The sequence below is a fragment of the Elephas maximus genome, chromosome 2, assembly GCF_024166365.1.
Source record: "Elephas maximus indicus isolate mEleMax1 chromosome 2, mEleMax1 primary haplotype, whole genome shotgun sequence".
Lineage (NCBI taxonomy): Eukaryota > Metazoa > Chordata > Mammalia > Proboscidea > Elephantidae > Elephas > Elephas maximus.
Window position 1 is genome coordinate 170,953,868 of NC_064820.1, and position 15,987 is coordinate 170,969,854.

Sequence of the window (15,987 nt, forward strand, 5' to 3'; positions counted from 1 at the left end):
CTAACAGAGACCCAAATTAAGAGTTGTTTAAACAAGATATTCTCTATTCTAATAGCTCAGTGTAAGTAGACAAGGCCAAGTATGGCAACTCTTTAATTACTTGTGTCTTGTTGGTCCTTGGCTCTTCATCATCTAGGATGGCTTGCTGTTCCCTTCTCATTCCAGCCATCAGGAGGGGAAATAGGGATGGGCAGCTCCTTTCCTTTTAGGGACACAACCTGGAATTGGCTACCTTCACTGGGATCTCATAGGCAGAACTTGGCATGTGTCTGCAGGGAGACTGGAAAGTGTAGTGTTGATTCTGGGCATCCCTGTGGCTAGCTCTAGAAGGGGTTCTATGACTATGGAGAAATTGATATTGGGAGTCACTATCACACCGAGGTCTACCAGCCTCTTATTTTAGAGGTGGAAAAGAGGTCCATTGTGGGGAAGGTGTTTTCCCTAGGTCACCAGATTGTGATTCACCCAAAGCCTCTTCCTCAAGCCTTTCTCACGTGCCCCTGCTATCTCCCAGGGAACAAACACAAATGGGTTCCATTGCAAATAGACATGAAGCCTGAAGCACCCAGGGAGAAATTGGCCTCACGCCCCACTCGGCCACCAGAGCCTCGACACACACCTGCCAGCCGCGGGGAGATCAAAGGTATGCATCAACCACTATGGAGGTCCTGGGCATGGGGGTCACTCTCAGGCCTGACCCAGTGCCCCCTCTCCCCATAGGGTCTGAGCCTGCCACCTATGTGCCCGTGCCCGTGGCCCCCCCCACCCCAGCCTGGCAACCAGAGACCAAACCGGAGCCTGCCTGGCACGACCAGGATGAGACATCGAGTGTGAAGAGTGATGGGGCTGGTGGGGCGCGGGCTTCCTTCCGTGGCCGTGGACGGGGGCGTGGTCGCGGCCGGGGACGCGGCCGGGGTGGCACTCGAAGTACGTGAGGCCCCTTTGGGCTCCGGGATGTCCAAGGGGGTGCGGCGGGAGTGGCAGGCAGGGATCTCCTCTCCCTCATGGTACACATTTTCCCTGTAGCCCATTTTGACTACCAGTTTGGCTACCGAAAGTTTGATACTGCAGAGGGGCCTCGCACTCCCAAGTATATGAACAACATCACCTACTACTTTGACAATGTCAGCAGCACCGAGCTTTACAGCGTGGACCAGGAGCTGCTCAAAGACTACATCAAGCGCCAGATGTGAGTGGGCAGGAGCCTTCTTCCTGGAGAGATGATGGGTGGGGGCTGGGGACCACCCGAGGGTGTCAGCTAGGCTGAGCAAAACTGGCAAGCCCTTCTGGAACTAGTAGCATTGCCACCTCTGGCTGGCACCAGGAGGGATAACCTTTCTCTGATCCTTTAAACTAAGTTTCCATAAAGTTACCATTTTATTACAGAAGCAATACCGTATTTACCTTCAGAATATTAGAAATTATCACTAACAAAAAGGGAAAATGCCTAGAACCCACCACCCAGAACTGGTAATGTTTGGTTTGAAAAGATGGAAGCTTATAATTATGTTGTTGTACCCCCCGCCGCCTTTTTTTTTTTTTTTTTCTGTTAAAGTAGAATAATCTTAACACAGATGGGCATTTAGGTTCTGTTTGGTGGCGGTGGTTTTCTTCTTTTATGCTGCCATTAAAAATGCTAGCAAACATTTATTGAGTCCTTGTTATTGGCTAGGCCCAGTGCTCTGTGCTTTACAGGCATTACCATATTTAATCCTACACATTTTATCTACTTAATTCCGATGAGGTGGGGCTTTTCCCACCCCCATTTTATAGACAAGCAAACAGAACCAGTAATTTGCCCAGAGTCTCACAGAATAGTAAACGATAAAACACAGATTTGAACACGTGTCAGTCTCATTGTAAAGCATCTGCTCTTAACCACTGTGATACATTGTCCATAGTGGAGTGAGAGTCATGCAGGGAGACTGATTGCAGTGGAGCGTGATACGTGTTTTAGGAGCAGAGGAGAAAGCGACTGACAGCATTTGAACTGGGTTTTAAAGGAGGATGAGCAGATTACCAGATGTACAGGGGAGTGAAGGGCACAGAAAATGGTTTGAACCAAGGTCAAGGGGCCATGAAAGAATAAAGTCATTTCTTTTTAGCCTTTAAGACTGTACAGTGGGGAAGCAGGTAGGTTAGAGCCTGTCTAAGTCACCTGGGTGTACAGCAGGACCGGAAGGCACATATGTAAATGGTGCAGGAACCCCTCAGTGATGCCTCTTCTCCCCTCCACTCAGTGAATACTACTTCAGCGTGGACAATTTAGAGCGAGACTTCTTCCTGCGACGAAAAATGGATGCCAACGGTTTTCTTCCCATCACCCTTATTGCTTCCTTCCACCGAGTGCAGGCCCTTACCACTGACATTTCACTCATCTTTGCGGTATGTCTGCTTCCCCGGGGCTAGGGTGAAGGGGAGAGGAAGGTCCTTAATTATGGAGCTGGAGTTTGGGCAAAGGCAGAAAACCCTGGAGGGGAGCCCCCTTCTGGGTTAAAAAAAAAAAAAAAAAAGGTACTTCTACTAAAATCCCAAGGCTTGGTTAGCTGTGTTTTTTTTTCTTTCTCTGCTTTTTTCCGGAAAATTTCAGACATTTACAAAAGTGGACAGACTAGTATAATGAACCCATCACCCAGCCTCAGCAATTATTAACTCATGGTCAAATCATGTTTCATCTATACCCCCATCTCCTTTCCCTCCCCTCCCCCCCCATATTACTTTGGAGAAAATTCCAGATAACCTAGCATTGCATCCACAAATATTTCAGTACATAATTTTTTGTAGATCTAGAGGCCTGAACAGATTCGGGTTTGTTTGTTTTTTCTTTCTCCGTCATCAGGAATACTTTTTAGATAACGATGTGTTCTTTACGGTGGTGCATAATGCTTGATTGTCTCTCTTCTTGTGGTACGCTGCCACTGATGATCATTGCCTGTTTCAGTGGGGGTTGCAAAATGGAAATATTCTAATTTTGTCCACGTGTCAACATTTTGTTATCTGGAATACCTCTTTAAAGAGAAATTTTTCTTTATTCACTATTCAGTTACCAAGGAGGTATAGTTTATACAGGAAGAGCAGGATAAATGCTTGATTTTTCCCTTTTTTAACCAGTTTTCAGAATTATGAGTTGAATCCCTAGTAATCTTCAAAGGTCATCAGTAAGGTTTATTTGCTTTTGTTTTGTTTTAGTATGATTACAAGCTTATGGAATCAAACATGTTTTATGTATTTCAATCCATGGCAGTTGATATGTTGGATCAAATTGTCCCATCTTTGGCCAGTGGGACCCCATACCCTGATTCATCTTGTACATTTCCTGTCTCAATTCTGAAATTGGCCATTTTTTTTTTTGAGGAACTATAGTTCCTTTAGGGGAGGAGGGTCTGGGGGTGTGGTATTTATGGTGTTTACATGCCACAGTCTGAGTTATAAGGGGTGCTTACTGCACCTTGGTTGGTTATTGCTTCTAGAGGTTTTTAATTTTTTTTTGTATCCTTCCCCTTTCTTAGATAAGTGGTAGCATATAATACTTGCATCTCTTGACTTTTTTTGCTTGCTGTATCTAGAGACCACTGTGTAGTAGTATATAGAAAGATTCTTTATTCCTGTTCGCAGTTGCATAGTGTACACCACTATGTGGATACTCCATAGATTATTCAACTAGTCCCCTATGGATGGGCATTTTGGTTGTTTCTAGTCTTTTACTAATACGTGAACTGCATTAGTGCTTTAGTGATAGCCTTGTATATATATCTTTTCATATTTTTGCCAGCGTGTATTTAGTCTAGATTTCTAGAAGTGGGATATCTGGATTAAAGGGTAAACGTGTATATGATTTTGCTAGATATTACCAAATTCCCTTTGTAGGGGTTGTATCCTTTGCATTGCCACCAGCAGTACGTGAGAATGCCTCTTCCCTCATAACCTCAACAAATGTTGTCAAATGTTGACATTTTTTGCCTCTTCGATTTAAAAACCTTCTAAGTTTTTTAAATAAAAGCAAACATGCTTAGATTGAAAAAAAATTACAAATTACAACTGTATAAAAAAAAACCCAGTGCCATCGAGACGATTCCGACTCATAGCAGCAACCCTATGAGTATAAAAAAAAAGAGTATAGGAGAGTGTTTTTTAAAAACTCCTCTTCTTGCCAGCATAGCAAGGGCAGGGGTTTGGGGACCATGGTTTCAGGGACGTCTAAGTCAATTGGCATAATAAAATCTATTAACAAAACATTCTGCATCCCACTTTGGAGAGTGGCGTTTGAGGTCTTAAACGCTAGCAAGCAGCCATCTAAGATGCATCAATTGGTCTCAACCCACCTGGATCAAAGGAGAATGAAGAACACCAAGGACACAAGGTAATTATGAGCCCAAGGGACAGAAAGGGCCACATAAACCAGAGACTACATCAGCCTGAGACCAGAAGAACTAGATGGTGCCCGGCTACAACTGATGACTGCCTTGACAGTGAACACAACAGAGGACCTCTGAGGAAGCAGAAGAGCAGTGGGGTGCAGACCCCAAATTCTCATAAAAAGACCAGACTTAATGGTCTGACTGAGACTGGACGGACCCCTGTGGTCATGGCCCCCAGATCTTCTGTTGGCCCAGGACAGGAACCATTCCCAAAGCCAACTCTTCAGACATGGATTGGACTGGACAATGGGTTAGAGAGGGATGCTGGTGAGGAGTGAGCTTCTTGGATCAGGTGGACACTTGAGACTAGGTTGGCATCTCCTGCCTGGAGGGTAGGTGAGAGGGTAGAGGGGGTTAGAAGCTGGCGAAATGGATTCGAAAAGAGAGAGTGGATGGGAGGAGTGGGCTGTCTCATTAGGAGGAGAGCAATTGGGAGTATGTAGCAATGTGTATGTAAGTTTTTGTGTGAGCGACTGACTTGATTTGTAAACTTTCACTTAAAGCACAATAAAAATTAAAAAAAAAAAAAAAAACTCCTCCACTACTCATCCTTTTTCACAGAGGTAAACACCTATAACACTTAACCTGTGATCTTAGAAAAGATTGGTCTATACATATGTATGTATGTATACATGTAAAAATTCAAACACAGAAGGGATTTTATGCACACTGACCTGTACACAGCACTTTTCACGTAATGATACATTTTGTGGGTCTCTCCACCTCAACACGTGTAGAGAGCTGTTTTTATGACATGAGGGTAGTATTCCATTGAATTGTATGCCGTCGTTTATTTAAATTGTCTATGTGTACAAGTTAGTTTCCTTTTTTTTTCCTATTGCAAACATTGTTGCTGTGAATAGCCTTTGCCTAAATCTTACACACATTGTCACCTGTTTGTACAAGTATTTCTCTAGGGCAGATACCTGGAAGTAGAATTGTAGGGTCAAAGGGTAGGTGTGTCTTTCACTTGTTCCCCTCCTATAAGTTTGAACATCTCACGTGTCCACCAGTCATGGAAGATTGATCATGGTGCCAGTTTTCTTATACCCTTGCCAGCACTGGACTCATTCCTGGGCTTGTGCAGGGACCAGTCCCTCTTACCAGCTTCCCAGATGTCAGCCTGTCCCAGTCCTTCCTCTTCATCTTCTTCTCCCCTCTCTCCCCCACTGCAGGCCCTGAAGGACAGCAAGGTGGTGGAGATAGTTGATGAGAAGGTCCGCAGAAGGGAAGAGCCTGAGAAGTGGCCTCTTCCTGGTCCTCCGATAGTAGACTATTCCCAGACCGATTTCTCCCAGCTTCTCAACTGCCCCGAGTTTGTCCCTCGCCAGCACTACCAGAAGGAGACAGGTGGGTACCCGGCTGACGTATGGATGCTTTCCAGTTGCCCGTCCTTTGGCCAACAGTCCTGCTCAGGGCTAGCGGCAGAAGGAGAACTGGAGGGATGAAGACCTCACTTTTCTACCCTTTAGAATCAGCCCCTGGCTCTCCTCGGGCAGTCACCCCAGTGCCAACCAAAACGGAGGAGGTCAGCAACTTGAAGACACTGCCCAAGGGCCTGTCTGCCAGTCTACCTGACCTGGATTCTGAGAACTGGATTGAAGTGAAGAAGAGGCCTCGTCCCTCCCCAGCACGGCCGAAGGTGGGTATGGTCTGTCTCTTGGCCTGGCATATAGGAGCCTTGGCTGGAGTGTTTGAAGGAGATAATACATAGGCACAGAGCTCTGGGCTCTGAGGGGCTGGCAGGGTCATAATGTGAGCTCAGGTCTTCAGTCATTCAGGAAGATTTGTGTGGCCTGACTTCTATTTTGCACGGGGACCATCTCTTAGGGTGCCCTAGCCCAATGAGTTCTTGAGTGGCATTTTTCATAGGAAGAGATCATGCAGCCTCCGGAAGCCCTGTCCCAGGTTTCTTGATGATTAGCAGTTTTTTGCTTTATCTAAGCCTTAGTATTTATTGTTCTTTCTGCCTAACATGCTCATCACCTGGCTTACTTGTGCTCATTCTTTAGATCACTTCATTTTAACTACCTTCCTGGAGTTTGTCCTTTCTGTCCCCATATAAGCCCCTCTGGTCTTCAGAAGAGGGAAGGGAGAGGGAACAGATGGATGGCCCAGAGGGTGGAGTTAGAGTCTAGACTAGAACACAGGTCTTCTGCCTGCTGACTTGCTGGGTGACTTTGCAGAGCTTGTCTAATATCTCAAGGCCTCACTTTTCCCATCTTAAAATGATAGGACAGAAGACTTAGACTGCTACAGAAATAATAAAACACTATGCGTATGGTACAGAATGAGGCCAATGTTAATGAATTGTTTCATTCTCAAACTAAAATTACTGCCTTTTTTCCAGGTGTGGGCTTATTCTGTGTTCATACCGCTATCCGCATCCTGTCTATCTTGGGCTTTGGGGGCCTCTTTGGTCTGGGGCTTGTGAGGCTTCAGAGATGACCTTAGTTTATTGTGCTCATTGTTTAGATCACCGTTTAATAGCCACTTCTTCCAGGAAGCCTTGCCTAACCACCACTGTCCCCTCCCTCCGGTAGATTAAGTGCCCCTCCCTGTGTGCTCCCATGCTCCTATTTGTATCTTTTTAATTTTATTTTGTTGTTGCTGAGAATATACATGGCAAAAACATACCGATTCAAGTTTTTACATGTACATTTCAGTGACATCGATTACATCCTTCGAGTTGTGCAACCATTCTCACCCTCCTTTTCTGAATTGTTCCTCTGCTATTAATATAAACTCACTGCCCCCTAAGGTTCCTATCTAATTTTTCAAGTTGCTGTTGTCAGTTTAAGCTAAACTATTGTTTAGTTTTAAGAATATTTAGAAGAATATTTTTGGTTTAAGGTTTAAAGATTATCTTAGGGCCTGGGACAGGAACCATTCCCAAAACCAACTCTTCAGGCAGGGATTGGACTGGGATAGGGAATGGAAAACGATACTGGTGAAGAACGAGCTTATTTGATCAAGTGGACACATGAAACTGTGTTGGCATCTCCTGTCTGGAGCGGAGATGAGAGGGCAGAGGGGGCCAGAAGCTACCCGAATGGACACGAGGAGAGAGAGTGGAGGGAAGAACTGTGCTATCTCATTAGAGGGAAAGCAATTAGGAGCATACAGCAAGGTGTATGTAAATTTTTGTATGAGAGACTGATCTGATTTGTAAACTTTGATTTAAAGCACAATAAAAATTACAGGAAAAAAAAAAGATTATCTTAAGACAATAGTTTCAGGGTTCATCCAGCCTCTGTGACTCTAGAAACCTGTTTATGTCTTTACTATACCACATTGCAGTTGGCTGGTTGGTTGACTTTCTCTCCCACTAAACTGTGAGCTCCCTGAGTACAGAGACCTAGTTGTCTTCATTATTCTGTTTTTACATTCTTCATACAGGGCCTGGTAGTAGTATGTACTTGCTCGTCTATCAAATAATTGAACGTCTGCACTTGGTAGGTCCCAGCCTAGGTACCAAGAATATAATGGAAAGCAAGGCAGCTGTGGTCCTTGCCTCTTGGAGCTTCCCATTTATTGGGGATGCTGAGTAGGTGGATAAATAGTTAAGTCAACCTGTTGAACGTCTGCTATGTGCCCAATTCCATGCTATGTAGGATATAAAGGTAAATAAGGGCACAAGCCCCTACCTATAAGAAACTTATCCTCTAATTGTTTGTGAATGACTGTGCTGTGGGCTGTGAGTGGAGGAGCCTGAACTCCTATGGGACATGCTTTCCCCATCAGGCTGACTCCAAGGAGGACACCAATGACCAGGGCCACAGTTCTGACAGACTCATGTTGAGGGGCTGGGGCCCTCTTGTGTGAAAGCCCAAGCCTGGCCCAAGGGCATGCTAGTGACTTCCTCTCCCCTTGGTCTGTTCCTAATTTAGAAATCAGAAGAGCCCAGGTTCCTCCACCAGACCTCTGTGCCTCAGCAACTGCCCTCCCAGCAGCTGCTGTCCAAGGATCAGGATGAGCAAGAGGAACTGGATTTCCTGTTTGATGAGGAGATGGAGCAGATGGATGGGCGGAAGAACACCTTCACCGCCTGGTCTGATGAGGACTCTGACTATGAGATTGACGACCGGGACGTCAACAAGATCCTCATTGTTACCCAGACACCACCTTACATGCGCCGGCACCCAGGGGGGGACCGCACAGGCAACCACACCTCACGTGCCAAGATGAGCGCTGAGCTGGCCAAGGTCATTAATGATGGGCTCTTCTACTATGAGCAGGACCTGTGGACTGAGAAGTTTGAACCTGAATATTCCCAGATCAAGGTGAGTCCTGGACATCTCTGTGAGTGTGGGGCCTGGGGTGCCTGTGATGTATGGAGAAGAGGAAGGCTGATTGGCCATGTGACCTTGAGGAGGTCTTTCTGATCCAGAGCCTAAGGGGAATGATAATTGATACCTTGCTGGGGCATTAAGAGAGAGAAGAAACGTATAAGTACTTTGTAAACTCCAAGAAGCTATGCATGTGTCAGGGGAGTTAACTGTCTCATGGAGCAGTTGTACTTAAGGTCCCAGCGGTTGGTGATACTTTTGTGGGGAATACAGTGAGTTAGATTGCCATTTCTGTTCTTAAATATTTGGGCATGTGTCAAAGTTTAAAAGCCTTTAGTTTAAGGAGCTTGCTTTAAGCATGGAAGATAGAGAACAGATAGCTCTTTTAACAGATTGCTGCTGCCTGGAAACAGTCAAGACATGTCTGTTCGAGGTTTTCACAGAGTGGATATGTTTGGTGGTCGGTAATGTTGGGCTTATGTGATAAGTGGTGTGTTTGGTGGAGCCAGGGAGAGAGTCACACAGCCACTGTGTAAGAAGACAGTGGCAGGAATAGATTGTGGAGGTACTGGAGCATCTTGGGGAGAGTCTGCAGTCAGTTCCTGGGGAGCTGGTGTCAACCTGATCTTAGCCTTACTGCAGAGAGGGCAGGGCAGGTAGTAACCTCTTCTGGCTTAGCACACTTGTGCCAAGGTAACTGGGGTTGAGGAATGGTGACTGGGCAGCTGAAAGCGTGGGGACCAGAATTCCACGTATGTGGACGTGGGAGCTCTCCCTCCAACTTCCTGTAAGGCCTGATCTCAGAACAGGCCGAGGCAGTCATCTTACTAACACCTTTCCCCACCCGTCTTGGATCCTATGTAGCAAGAAGTTGAGAACTTCAAGAAAGTCAACATGATCAGCCGGGAGCAGTTTGACACTTTGACCCCTGAGCCTCCTGTGGATCCCAACCAGGAGGTCCCTCCTGGGCCACCCCGGTTCCAGCAAGGTGAGGGGCAGACACCTGGGACCCTGGCCTGTGTGGGAGGATCCAGAACCCTCCAGCTGGGGGCCTTCCAGGAATGGATGGTGACAGGCCTGCCCCTGACCTCTCCCTGCCTTTCTAGTTCCCACGGATGCTCTGGCCAACAAGTTGTTTGGTGCTCCTGAGCCCTCCACCATCGCCCGCTCTCTACCAACCACCGTCCCAGAGTCGCCAAACTACCGTAATGCCAGGACTCCCCGGACCCCTCGCACACCGCAGCTCAAAGACTCAAGCCAGACATCACGGTTTTACCCGGTGGTGAAGGAAGGACGGACAATAGATGCCAAGGTGAGGAGCTCCTGCTGGGCTGCGAAGAGTTTTGGGCCTACTTCACTGCATTCCAGTGCTTGGCTTTTCTCTCTTACCTGTCTGAACCCAGAAAATGCCACATTTCCCTATGTGTTCTTAAGCTGGTGACCTCACCTGAAATTGAGTGACCACATTTGCAAAATAGACTGTGTGCAGGCATGGTGGCCCCGTGTAGCCATGATAAGACTAAAGGAGTGCTGGCCAGCTGTGAGATCTTGGACAAATCACTTGATTCCCAGGCTTCATCTTTCTCATCTGTGAAATAGGCATACAGGTTCCTAGCTCATAGCTAGGAAACTTAAATGAGAAAATAGATGTGAAAATACTTTGTAAATATATATGAGGGGATCTTAGTCCTACGAGTGCTTGTTGCTCCGCCTTTGTAGGAGATAGCATTAATGACAAATCCTGGACTGACTTTTGCAGATGCCTCGGAAAAGGAAGACAAGACACAGCTCAAATCCACCCTTGGAGAGTCATGTGGGCTGGGTGATGGATTCTCGCGAGCACAGGCCCCGGACTGCTTCTATCAGGTACCGTGGGCAGTAGGGAGGGAGGTGAGCTGGGGGTTGGATGGACGAGCCATGACATCGATTGTACCAAGGAAAAAGAACTTCTATGGTCTGTAAATTAGAGAATAGAAAGGGACCTTAATCTAAAATTTTTAGATCAGGAGTAGTATGGAGAGTTTAGTTCAGGGTCTGAGAAGGAGAAGGCTTCTTTCTAAAGAAGTGATACAACCAGACAGGACCAGATTTTACCTCCTCCCAGAGAGACTGTCTGTGAGTTGACTTCCAAACGTGGGTATCTGCTGCCTGCTTCAGGATAGCCTAGTAGTTGAATAAAAATTCAGATTCCTAGGCCCTACCCCAGATTTACTGACTATCTTTGGGGGCAGGGCCCAGGTCCTTTTTATTTATATTCGGTATAATGGATCCAGCATTCCCTGTTTTGAAGCAAGATTTGGGAGCCCCTGGCCTATGTACTTTACGCCCTACAGAGGTGATAGAGACTAAAAATGGCATGGTTTTGAGAAAACTATATGTAGATAAACCAAAAAACCAAATCCATTGCTGTCGAGTTGATTCTGACTTACAGCGATCCTGTAGGACAGAGTAGAACTGCCCCATAGGGTTTCCAAGGAGTGCTGGTGGATTTGAACTGCCAACCTTTTGGTTAGCAGCCGTAGCTCTTAATTGCTCTGCCGCCAGGGATTCCACCATGTATAGATGGAGTGACCCATTAATGTGGACTGACCGTTACCTTGTTGTTGGGTGCCATTGAATTGATTTGGACTCATAGCAACCCTATAGGACAGAGTGGAAGCACCCCATAGGGTTTTCTAGACTGTAATCTTTATAGAAACCAATTGCCAGTTTTTTCTCCTGCGAAGCCACTGCGTGGGTTCCAACAGCCAACCTTTTGGTTAGCAGCTGAGTGCTTGACTGTTGAGCCATCAAAACAAAACAAAACAAAACAAAAAACCACATGGCTCCTTAAATGTTGCCTAGGGATAAATAAATGATTAAAAGCTCAGGTTTTGGCACTGGACACATCTCTGCCGTTAAATAGTTCCGTGACCGTGGTCAGGCCTCCCAATCTCTGTGAGCCTCAGTGATATCCTTTGTAAACCTCCTAGGGTTGATGCAAAAAATAAATTAGACCCAATACAGTACCTGGGCCTGTTTGTTTAAGGCCCTATGAGAGGCTGGATCTTGGCTCATGAAAGAGACTAGATGAGCCCTCCCTAAACTTGTGGTTAGCTGTTGTGGGGAACCTGGTGACACTGTCTTTCATGGCCTCTGCAGCTCCAGCCCTTCGGAAGGGACACCTGCAGTTGGCAGCTATGGCTGTACCCCTCAGTCATTGCCCAAGTTCCAGCATCCTTCCCATGAACTGCTCAAGGAAAATGGCTTCACACAACACGTCTACCATAAGTATCGTAGGCGCTGCCTTAACGGTAAGAAACAGAGGTGGGAGGAGGACTGAGCCTCTGGGACCACCACTTTTCCCAGAGCGTGAGAGCTGGTGGAGCAGGTGACTATTTTCTCTGACCTCAGAACAGAGTGGCATGGCATCACAGCATGAAGTATAAAGTTAGACTCAGGCCGAATAGCTTTGGAAGGAGGCTAAGGAAATCTGGTACTGAGAGCATACCTATTCTTTGACCTGTTGATATTAGAAATGTCTATTAAGTGTTTTTGTAAGGTGACAAAATGCCAAGTCAGCTGTTGTCCAGTGTGGGCCACTGCTCATCACATAAGGATATGCGTGAGGCATATATTCTCTAAAATAGGAGTTGGCAAACTATGGTCTTTGGGCCAAATTTAGCAAACGTCCTGTTTTTATAAGGCCGTCAAGCTAAGAACAGTTTTTACGTTTTAAGAGGTATGTTATATGTACGTAGGTAAGAAACCATATGTAGCTAAGGAAGCTTAAACTCCTCTCTGGCACTTTACAGAAAATGTTTGCTTATACCTGACCTAAAAGATAGTGTGAGGAAAGAGCCTCTAGAGATGTTCTTGTTTTCCTTTTGTAACGAAGTGAGATAGATGCCTTTTAACTGTAGATACTCTCCCTCTTGCTTTTGTTGTTAAGGTGCTCAAAACCAATTTTAATATTTGAGTGTAATTAACTCTCTGACCCCCTTTCATTTGGCAAATGGCGGTTCATAAGTTCTTGGTTCATGTCTTAGTCATCTAGTGCTGCTAGAACAGAAATGCCACAGGTAGATGGCTTTAACAAAGAGAAATTTATTCTCTCACAGTGTAGGAGGCTAGAAGTCTGAATTCAGAATGCCAGCTCCAGAGAAAGGCTTTCTCTGTCAGCTCTGGGGGAAGGTCCTTGTCATCAATCTTCCTGGTCGAGGAGCTTCTCAGTGCAGCAACCCTACCTAAGTCCAAAGGACACGCTGTTCACCTTGCTTTTTCTTGGTGGTATGAGGCCCCCTGTCTCTGCTCACTTCTATCTTTTGTATCTCAAAAGAGATTGGCTCCAGACGCAATCCAGTCTTGTAGATTGAGTCCTGCCTCGTTAACATGATTGCTACTAATCCCATCTTATTAACATCACAGAAGTAGAATTTACAGCACGGAGGAAAATCCCATCAGATGACAAAATGGTGGACAGTCACGCAGTACTGGGAATCATGACCAAATTGATACACATATTTTAGGGGCACACAATTCAGTCCATAACAGTTCATTGCCAAACTCTTTCTTATGGTGGGTGTGTGATTTTTTAAGTAATAGCTTTATTGCAATGTAACTCATATACTATACAATTTACCCATTTAAAGTGTCTAATTAAATGGTTTTTAATATATTCACAGAGCTGTGCAGCTCATCACCACAATCAGTGTTAGACTTTTATCACACCAGAAAGAAACCCTGTGCCCCTAAGCCACCAATCTACTTTTTTTGTTTGTTTGTTTCTATGGATTTGCCTATTCTGGGCATTCATAGGATAAGATGATATGATATGTGGTCCTTTGACTGGCTTTTTCAGTTAGCACAATGTTTTCAAGGTTCATTCATGTCATAGCATGTATTAATACTTTTGTTTCTTTTTATTGTTGGATATTCCATTGCGTAGATTCGCAGCATTTAACTTACCCGTTCATCAGTTTTTGAACACTCATTGTTACAAATTTTTGGCTATTTTGAATAATGCCGAAATGAACATGTAGGAGTTTTTCTGTGAACGTATGTTTTCTTTTTGGCGGGGGTGGGGTTATGTGCTTAGGAATGGAAATGCTGGGTCATAGGGTAATTGTATGTTTAACCTTTTGAGAAACTGCCAGACTGTTTTCCAAAGCAGCTGCACTATAACATTCCCATCAGCAGTATGTTTAAGAGTTTCAGTTTTCCACATCCTTGCGAACACTTGTTACTGTCTTTTTTATCAGCCACCCTAGTGGGTGTGAATTAGTGTCATTGTGGTTTTGAGTTGGATTTTTCTAATGGCTAGTGATGATGAGCATCTTTTCATGTGCTTATTAGCCATTTGTATATCTCCTTTGGAGAACTGTTTATTCAGATCTTTGGCCATTTTTTATCTAGGTTATTTTTTTATTATTGAGTTATATGGATTCTTTATTCTAGATATGGGTCCTTATCAGATACATGATTTGTAAGTATTTCTCCCGATTCTGTGGGTTATCTTTTCACTTTCTTGATGGTGTCCTTTAAAGCACAAAAGTTTGTATTTTTAATGATATCCAGTATGTCTATGTTTTTCTTTTGTTGCTTATGCTTTTTTGGTATTGTGTGTTATATTTTTAATACTGGTATCTTATACTTGTTAATATTGTAGGACTCCTGAAATAGTTATTGGTAATAATAAACAGAATGTAATTTGTTGAACTATATAAATTATTCACACACTGGCATGTTCTGACTTCACATGAGAGCAGTCCCAGTTGAGGCGGAGAGTTAGGCCGGGATGACCTGTTTCAGAAGCTCATACCACATGCTTCTGGTGAGGCCCAGGCCCTATGCCTAGCATCAGGGCCTGACATAGAGTAGTTGTTTGTTCGTTGCCATTGAATTGATTCCGGCTCATGGCACCCCAGTGTGTGCAGACTAGAACTGCTCCATAGGGATTTCAAGGCTGTGACCTTTCAGAAGCAGATCACCAGGCCTGTTCTCCAGGATACGTTTGGGTGGGTTTGAACTGCCAACCTTTTGGCTAATGGTTGAGTGCTTACCCACTTGCGTGACCCAGAGTAACCAAAAAAAAAAAAACCATTGCTGTTGAGTCGATTTCGAGTCATAGCAACCCTATAGGACAGAGTAGAACTGCCCTGTAGAGTTTCAAAGGAGCACCTGGTGGAGTCAAACTGCCAGCCTTTTGGTTAGCAGCCATAGCACTTAACCGCTACGCTACTGGAGTTTCTGACACAGAATAGTGTTCTGTAAATTACTGCTGAATGACTGAAGGGGTAGGTGATGAGCCAAGGATATAGAGGTGTAAGAAAAGGGAACAAAGCCTTAGGCCCCAGGATTCTCATCCCTGCTGCAGCACCCCCCGCCACCCCCCAAAGCAAAGCCAGCCTGGCTCTGAGACATGTGGTGTCTTTCTTCCTTTCTACCCTGTCAGAGCGGAAACGCTTGGGCATTGGCCAGTCTCAGGAGATGAACACTCTTTTCCGGTTCTGGTCCTTCTTCCTCCGAGATCACTTCAACAAAAAGATGTACGAGGAGTTCAAGCAGCTGGCTCTGGAGGATGCCAGAGAAGGGTACAGGTGAGCAGGTTGGAGTGGGAGGCTGACTGGTGCTGGTGGGCCTGCGTGCAGACTGTAGTTGGAAATCCCTTGTGTGTGTATCCACTTGATTAAAATTTTATTATTTTTGAATGAGTAATACATCACATGGTGCAAAATTCAGAGTTTAAAAGGTTACATAATGAAAGATCTCCTCATCCCTTTCCCCTGCCATCTAGTTTCTTTCCCGAAAGGCAACCAGTATTGTTAGAATCTTATGGGTCCTTTCTAAAAATACTTCAAGCAAATACAAATCTATGTGGTCTCCCATACCCTACTGCTTTTTTCTACACAAGAGATAGCCTACATTACATTCTCTTTTTGCACCTTGCTCTTTTTTTCCTTAATTCTGTATTTTGGAGATTATTCCCTATTTGTACATAAGTAACTTCCTTGTTCTTTCGTTGCGGTAAAATATACATAAAACTTACCATTTTAACCATTTTTGAGTATACAGTTCAGAGGTGTTAAGTTTATTTACAGTTTTTATAAGCATCACTACTGTTCTCAGATTTTCTTTATCATCCCCAACAGAAACACTATACCATTAAACAATAACTCCCCTTATCCCAGTCCCCAGTAACCTCTGTTCTACTTTCTGTCACTGTGAATTTGCCTGTTCTAAACACTTCAGATAAGTAGAATCATATAATATTTGACCTTTTGCATCTGCAGTATTTCACT

General features: G+C 44.8%; 1 protein-coding gene across 3 annotated transcripts in view; it reads left to right on the top strand.

Annotated features, from left to right (window-relative positions):
* LARP1 (La ribonucleoprotein 1, translational regulator) overlaps positions 1-15,987 on the top strand; it is a 172,902-nt gene that overhangs the window by 136,326 nt on the left and 20,589 nt on the right. For 2 of the 3 annotated variants that reach the window (XM_049874176.1, XM_049874174.1), the window contains 12 exons: positions 515-643; positions 721-927; positions 1,027-1,189; positions 2,241-2,385; positions 5,594-5,768; positions 5,891-6,060; positions 8,309-8,701; positions 9,572-9,695; positions 9,814-10,019; positions 10,467-10,573; positions 11,849-12,000; positions 15,141-15,285. In XM_049874176.1, the coding sequence (XP_049730133.1) occupies positions 515-643; positions 721-927; positions 1,027-1,189; positions 2,241-2,385; positions 5,594-5,768; positions 5,891-6,060; positions 8,309-8,701; positions 9,572-9,695; positions 9,814-10,019; positions 10,467-10,573; positions 11,849-12,000; positions 15,141-15,285 (2,116 nt within the window). The remainder of the gene's footprint in view (positions 1-514; positions 644-720; positions 928-1,026; positions 1,190-2,240; positions 2,386-5,593; positions 5,769-5,890; positions 6,061-8,308; positions 8,702-9,571; positions 9,696-9,813; positions 10,020-10,466; positions 10,574-11,848; positions 12,001-15,140; positions 15,286-15,987) is intronic. The other variant, XM_049874175.1, reaches the window with a different exon arrangement.